The 7,957-nt window shown below is 31.3% G+C and overlaps 1 protein-coding gene across 2 annotated transcripts; it reads right to left on the reverse strand.

The window, feature by feature from the left end:
- Positions 1-5,812: 5,812 nt before the first annotated feature.
- LOC145314109 (uncharacterized) lies at positions 5,813-7,957 on the reverse strand. Of its 2 annotated transcripts, none has more exons than XM_080153891.1 (3): positions 7,820-7,957; positions 6,628-6,856; positions 5,813-6,334 (listed from the first exon to the last, which is right to left on the reverse strand). In XM_080153891.1, exons 1-3 carry the CDS (start codon positions 7,884-7,886, stop codon positions 5,935-5,937), a joined length of 696 nt encoding a protein of 231 aa, XP_080010017.1. In that variant the 5' UTR covers positions 7,887-7,957; the 3' UTR covers positions 5,813-5,934. The 2 variants fall into 2 exon arrangements, with proteins under 2 accessions (XP_080010017.1, XP_080010018.1); XM_080153892.1 differs by lacking the exon at positions 7,820-7,957 and adding an exon at positions 7,240-7,389.

The following is a 7,957-nucleotide window of genomic DNA, read 5'->3' on the forward strand; positions in this document are numbered from 1 at the left end:
CTTTATTATTTATGAAATAATTATGGTATGTATAAAATGGCGGAAAATAAGGAAAAAAATATAAGGATCCTTTACATAATAATTAAAAGTTCGCAACGGATAACTTGATCGAAAATCAAACATTTTACTGATAATATTTAGCGTAGCAAATCTAAAATCATCATCGTATCGTATTAAACACAATTTTACACGTAAAATCACAAAATTAATCTCTGATTTGTTGGCCTGGACCTCCGGGCCAACAATTATAGAACTAAATTTATAATTTGAAATTTTACAATCGGGATAAAACTGTCTAAAATATAATAAGATAAATAACTGTTATGTTATTTATGGGAAAATGTTAGGGCCTTTAAAAAATACTTATCTTTTTTAACTCGCAATTTGCTACTGAGTTTAAATTTTTGAATATTGAAACAGACGTAATTTGGACAGTTATTATCCTTCTTTTAACACCAAAGAACGTGGACAAGATTTTAAATACATTTTAGATATCTTTCTATCTCTATTGCGAAGATTCGTTGCTTTCCATTAAAGTGCCTAGCGATCAGAGGAAAACCTTCTCCCCATGATTTTTGAAAGAATTAAAAATAAGGAGGGAAATATTTTTTTCTTTATGCCTAACACTGCGGGGCTTCTCTGTTCTAAATATAACGTAACCTAATGTAACACACTACAACATAAAAACAATAAGTATCTGTTCTTAAACTCTTTTTTTCTGTCCGTCCTTCCTTTAGGTTGCTTTACAGAAACAATCCCATGGTAAACTTTTGAGAAGAAGAAGAAAGTCCCTCAATGACGTCATAAAAATGAGAGATGTGGGGAGGAGGAGTGGGAAAGAAACCCCTTAAAAAAGAGATGGATAATTCCTCGTTTTTATGACGTAACATGCTGATTTTTTGAGGGACTTTCTTCGTCTTCTTTTTTTACTATGGCTGCTACCGGGAACCGGTTCTCATCCATACGAAAAAAAACTATGTCTAGCATCGTATTATATCCAGTTTTCTACGAATATAAAAATGTATAATCAAAAGATTAAAACCAGTTTTTTTAGCCGGTGCCTTCGGCACCTCGGGGCTAAAAAAACTAGTTTTAATCTTATAATTGTACATTCTATATCCGCGGAAAGCCGTTTATAATACGATACGAGAAATAACTATTCTCGTATTCATTCAAATCCGGTGGATAGGAACTGGTTCTCATCCAAACGAAAAAACTATTTCTAGCATCGTATCATATCCAGCTTTCTACGAATAACTATTCAATTTTCCTTGTTTAAGAAAATTTATGAGCTAAACACAACAAGAATAAACCAACAACGAAATTATTTCGAAAAAAAACACGAAACCTGTACATAATTTCAGCTGTCGTTGGGGGCCAACACATCGTAAAATTGACGACCTCTACATCTGCCTTATTTCTGAAACACACCATATTTACATGAAATATTTTAAACAAGGACAATGTTGTTCATGAATAGTTATGCATAAGTTGTTATAGAGTAGCTACTTTTTTTAGGCCTGAAATAAAATAGTTGGGGGCATGTAAAACTTCGTCCTGAATATCAAAATAAAAATAATTTGGTTTTCACTTAGGAAACTATAGACAAAAGGACAAGTATATTAGCCAAAAAATAAACATGTTCGATAAAATAGAATTTAGGACGATAGGGCATAATTGGTATTCAAGATTGTCAAATAATATTTTAGTCATTTTGATTTATCTTTTTGTCAGCGAAAGTTCACTTAAAGTTTATTTCCTACCTTAAATTATATTTTTACCTTTTATTTTTCGCTTATCCAAATTATTGTTTAAAAGCTCCTTGTATCACATTTACTATACAAGATTATTTTTACAATGAGCTACCTTTTAGATAATCGCAATCTATACCTTGTGCTAATTCTAATGAATTTTTCTATGAAGCAATCAGTTTGCAATGCTTCATCTAAATATGTCTATGTTATCTATTCATTGATATAAATCTTTATTTTTCAAATTTGTAAAGCCTTTTATAAAACTTTTGCATAGCCACAACCAAAACATGCTTAAATCAATACATTTTGAATTAAAAACAAGATTACATAAGGTCACAACACGTTAAGGTGAAATCAATAAAAAAAAAAATTGTAATTAGTTGTGTTTATATTACACATAAGGCAATCGTTAATATGTAGCGGACAGACTTAATTGAAGAGTAGCTTTGCGCCCATCAATAAAAATAAATTAATAAAATTTATTTAGATAAATCATGAATATTAATTGTAATCTCTTTTCAAGTATCTCTTGCAATTTCACCAAAATAACAACAGACATTTAAGAAGAAAAACCAACTTACTCATTACATAGTTTTAAAATATAAAGTTGAGACATATTGAGTGAAACTAAACATTATGGAACACGCTGTGCGTTTTAAAAAGTATTCAAACAACAGATATCAATGTTTAAAATTTTTGTATAGAGAAATATCCTTAGTAATACAGACAAGACAATAAAATCCTTTGATTGCACGAATCTTTATCTAGAAGTTCTAACTGACTTGCGGGGATTGGTAGTCGTCACTGGACCGTATATTATTCTGGTTCCCAAAGTTTTAAAAACGCGTTCTGTTATTCTTTATGTTTGGGGAATTTTACTAAACCTTGATAAAGTCGTACAAATCAGAAGTGTCCAAACTTCTCCACCCTTGATTTCTATCTACATAAGAGGGGCATCTTTGTTTACCATAATTTGGGTTGAGCTTCATTTATCTTACATTGTCATATCCCTTAAGAGATCTGCTTATTTGTGACTGTTTGCAAAATTGTAAAGCAGAAATTGAAATACAGACGAATGAATACACTCTTTGGCTTGAATACAAAAGCACGGTTGTAGATTTATAAAGGCTACAATTAAAATCTTTCTAAGAGCACTTAAAGCAACATTAAAGGTGTCGAAATGATGTTTGTTGTACTCATAATACAGTGTCGTGCACAGGGTTTTGGCACACTTACTAAATTAAGGGGGGGGGGGATGTAAAACAGGGGTGTTATTTCATTGTCAGGTGGGAATATATTTATCAAAAAATATTTTTAAATTTTTTTCGAGTTTGATATTTTAATTATCATAGTAGTTTCTTTTATAAATAAGGGAAGGAAATATTATCTGAAAAGAATAAAAACAATTATTTTCCCTCTGATTCAGACATCCAAATAATGTTGATTTTGAAATCTCTTGAAATCTTGTTTTCCATAAAGAACTCTCCTACTTTCAGACAAATTTAATGCTTAATGTTTTTTTTAAAGATTACATATCCACTGATATTGTAAGGAACCCCATAGCACAAAGTTTATTGGGATACAAAGCTTACAAAGCAGGGTCAACGCTATAACTCAAAAACTTACAAATAGACTGGTTCAAACTTTTTGTGGCGAAGTTTTACATCTGTTTTGCTTTTGTATTTTTATACGCAATATGTAACTTTCCCCTAAGGGCAGGGACCTGTCCCGATTTTGAATTGGGTCTTTAAATTCAGGTAACAGCGTCAGAATTATAAACACAGCCAGGCTCTACTAAAGAATAAAAAGCAATTTGCTAACTGATGGGTGTCAGGTAGATGTCTGGTTTATACATCTATACTTATACATTTATTATTTCAAGTACTCTCTTTTTATTTTCTTTTTAAAAAATATCTTTTCTTTCTAATCACTATCTTTTATGTCCTATTTAGAAACCCTTATGTAAGGAGGGCTTGAAGAGCAGCTTCACTTTGAAAACTAAATGTCAATTATAAAGGACTAAAAATAAATGTGCCGTCCTAATGTCAAAGAAAACCGCAAGTTTTTAAGACACATTTATACGACTCTCTCAAACTATTTAAGTTAAAGACAAGGACAATTTAATACAAGAGAAACAAAGTTATAATTTGAATATTAATTTTAGGGATCTTATTGAAAAAAAAACACATTAAATGGCAAATTGATATACATCTTCAAAACATTTCTCAGATCTTTAGATTATAACATATTGATGAAAAGTTTAGACACTACTGGTTTATTCAACAAAAATAAAGATTTAAAATAAAGTCATAAACCAGCGAATGAGAGAACGTTTTTATATAACTTTGGGATCTAGTAGAATTTACAGCCCAATATTCCTCCCTCCTTCTGAGTTGATAATTTAAACACTTTATGGACAACTAGCGGCTTCGGCCTTAGCCTCAGGACCAGTAGGTATATTGCCAGAAGAGTAGTATCCGATCGGTTCAGTGGTTACCAAGATCTTAAAGGACGGATAGACATCATTCTACTTTGTATTATAGATAGACCCTTAAATTATAGAGTAGCTACACTACTGCAAATGAAGAAGAGTTTATAATTTATTTGTGTACTTCTATTGTCCTTCTTTGTAAACCATTTTAGTGTTCTTTAATGACAATCCTTATACTAAAGTAACAGGATGTTTGTTTGTGTGTCTGTACCGAAGGATCTCGCTAACCGCTGAACCGATCGTCAAATCTAAGAAGGAACATTTCTAGCAGACAAAAGTATTGTTTACTTTCGACTCAAGCTGATGTGGATTCTTAAGAAATTATAGACTCGCTACTCGATAGTGAGGCAAAATTATTTTTGTGAAAAATCATCCAAAAGCACATTAAAAATCTACAAAAATTAAACAAAATCATATGTTAATATCCATTTTAAGATTTTATTTAATTTTTTAAAATTTTTTTATTCGATTTTGGAGGATTTTTCACAAAAATAATTTTACCTCACCAGCTAGTAGCCAGCCTAACTTTTTTTTTAAGAATCCACCTCGTTACTAAGCTTTCAAATTTAAACGAAATTTTTGGGCAATTAATTCTGATTCCGCAAAGCTTTCTACTAAGAAAATTTACTGTTTACAGCCGACTTTTATCTATGTATGAAATGAAAAAAAACATGCATTCGTAAAAAGATGTGTACACAATTTTAACCAATGAAATTAAATGTATGTACCGATGCGATTCTCCTATTGGCTCAATCAGACATTCCCACTCTGAGTACCTTTATTGCTCTTTAGAAATATTACTGAACTATTACAAGAATCACCATACTAAGTTTGAATTAGATAAAACAATTCTAACATGCTGTTTTAGCAGTTTATTGTATTATCACTGGAGATTATTTCATTTTAATATCTGGATCCTACCCGCAACCATGAATCGTCCTAAAGTAAGCCCAACTACTGGGAAATCCTATATCAATTATAAATAACCTATTTCATTAACATACAGTGCAGTGGACGAACCTTTAATAAAAGTTTATGACTATTGTATGGCATACGTTTTAGCCTCTTTAATAAAATGTATAAAAGATTTGCAACCAGATGAATGTTAATATTCTAACCTACAGCTTAAATGTTAAAATTATTGATACAAGTAAAAACCATTACATACTAATAAAATTATCAGAACAGACAGAATACAATATTTAGCAGTAGTTATTGCAAAAGTGCAACTACATTGATGCTGAATTCATCTTGCCATGGATATAGAAAGCTCTAAATTTGATGTACTATTGCGAAAAGTAAATTCAAAGTAAGGTATCGCTAACCTTGATTAGCAAGAACAATAACCCAAAGTAGCGGAAAGGAAAAAAACTTAATAGACAAGCTGACAATGCTATATTATAAATCAATTGTTTTCGGTAGTCATAAAGAACAAAAAGCCTAAATTTTCATTTGTTACGAGAAGAATTCTCAAATAGAAAGGATAAATATTCACTCCCATAGCGTTACAGACTAACGGCCAAACTTATGAAGTTTATAGAGTAACTTTACTTTAAATAAAGATTAATTTAAATTTTTGTTAATTTATTAATATAAATATAAGAATGAATAAAAACAGAGTTACAATCAAAAAGCTTCGCGGTAATACAAATAAAACAGAATTAAATTGCAGTTTACAATCATAACAATTTACTTGATCTGCTTAACCTCAACATCCTCAGTGGGTTCCTTCTTCAGAGCCTTGACAACCAGAACACCATCAGTGGACAGGTTGGAGGTGACGTCCTCAGCCCTGGTACCCTGGGGCAGAGTGTAGGACCTAGTAAACCTCCTAGTCACATTGTGCTTACCATCCTCAGACTTCTCCTCGTGGCTGCCCTCAATGACGAGCATGTTGTTCTTCACCTGAACATGCAACTCCTCTGGCTTGTAGTGAGCAGTGTCCAGAGATACCTCCATCTTGTCCTTATCGTCTTTGAACCTGATGACGTCATGGTCGTGACCGTGCTTGAAGAGCTCCATGTCCCCGAAGTCAGACTTGATGGCGGGCATCATCCACTTGCGGGGGAACATCCATCCCTGCTCATACCTTTAAGAATTACAAATATCAATAATACAAAAATTTAAAGGAACTTATGTTCAATTCTATTTAACAAGTCTCTTAAAGATGGAACAATATAATTATATTGACCATTAACATAAATTCTGTAAAAGTAAATAAAGATTTTGGCCAAATTAGAAAGTAAAAATGGCAAGAAAATTCAGCAACAAACATTGTAATACACATTTAAAAGATTAAAAAAACATTTTAGAACAAGCGAACACAAAGGAAAATTTTCTTTATAAAATTCTTATTATGAACATTATAAAAATCAAACTTACTTTTCCATGGGATTATCAGACTGGATGGCAGGATTATCAGCCTTGTTGGGCAGCTGCTGCATGCACCTGGTCTGTCTGAAGTCCTTGTCCATCTCCTTAAAGAGGTCCCTGGACTCCTTGAACATGGCATCCCTGACCTTGTCAAACTGGTCCCAGGAAGACTTGAAGTGAGGATCCTCGAAGAAGAAATCTCTGACGGTGGTGGGAACACGCTCAGCCATGGTTGGATCTAAAAATAGAAATTATTAATATTTATTTATACAAAGTAGTAAAAACTTTTGTCCGAAGATTAAAATTTTAATAATTTCTGAAACATTAGTTATTTAACATTAGGATATTATTAAAATAAAAGCCTATTAATAAGATTCCAAGATAACCTTTCTAAACTATGACCTAAACCTATTTAAGATTATAGTTTAAAACAAAACTTAATTTAAGGTAAAAATTCAAATTACACTTAAAGTAAATTAAGATACACGAGAAAAGAAAACTAACTATATGCATAAAATAACTTAACTAATTACTAACTACAAAGTTATATCATATTTTAAATGTTTTATTATAGGTAAACCAACATTATAAAATGAAAATCTAAAAGCAATAAAAGTATACCTTAAGAACAAGAGAAGTTATTGAAGCGATAGCAGATTGATAACTCAATATCGATAATGGTCTACAATAGGCTTATATACCAGATTTTTGTGATAGTTTGTTATTTGTAAACAAATCGTTTAAAACTAGATTGAACAAATAAACCAGTTTGAAAGGTATGGGGGCAAGACTAAGAGGGAGTCAAAAAGTAGAAATATAGTTTTTAAAGATATAATTTAAACTTTTTTTTGCAAAAGAATTTATATATATTCTATATATAAGCAAAACTTAAAGTAACATATACCAAAAATTTGCCTTAAAAATAAATAAAATATACCAAAATTTTTATGCTCATTAAATACCAACTTACTGACATCAGCCTAGGGTTATTACATTTTATTTAGGCGGGGGGGGGGGGGGTGGTATGATACAGTAATAGCATGAAACTATACAACTTTAATTCACATTACAATATGCCTATACATTTTGAAGAACTTTTGCTTTAATCAAAAGCACTTTAGGCTTTTATGGTAGAATATATGAATGTTTCAATATTACAAAATCAACTATCTTTGAGAAAACCGGAAAAAAATGCGCGTACCTGTTTCTGTTTCACTAGCAAGATGACCGCTGACTGCGAATAATGCCGCAATAACTCTGAACAACATTGTAAATTTATCTCCTTTATATAAGGGAGTTATTGAGAGGCCCTGGTTAGGGGTAGAAAGCTCTGGAAAGA

Source organism: Acartia tonsa, chromosome 3, assembly GCF_053477335.1.
Source record: "Acartia tonsa isolate MP-2025a chromosome 3, ASM5347733v1, whole genome shotgun sequence".
NCBI lineage: Eukaryota > Metazoa > Arthropoda > Copepoda > Calanoida > Acartiidae > Acartia > Acartia tonsa.

Excerpts from the sequence above, each read along its gene's own strand:
- LOC145314109 (XM_080153891.1), bottom strand. The coding sequence starts at position 7,886 with ATGTTGTTCAGAGTTATTGCGGCATTATTCGCAGTCAGCGGTCATCTT. Across the intron at positions 6,857-7,819 it reads TGCTAGTGAAACAGAAACAG|ATCCAACCATGGCTGAGCGT; the intron begins GTACGCGCATTT and ends TTCTATTTTTAG. Across the intron at positions 6,335-6,627 it reads TCTGATAATCCCATGGAAAA|GTATGAGCAGGGATGGATGT; the intron begins GTAAGTTTGATT and ends TAATTCTTAAAG.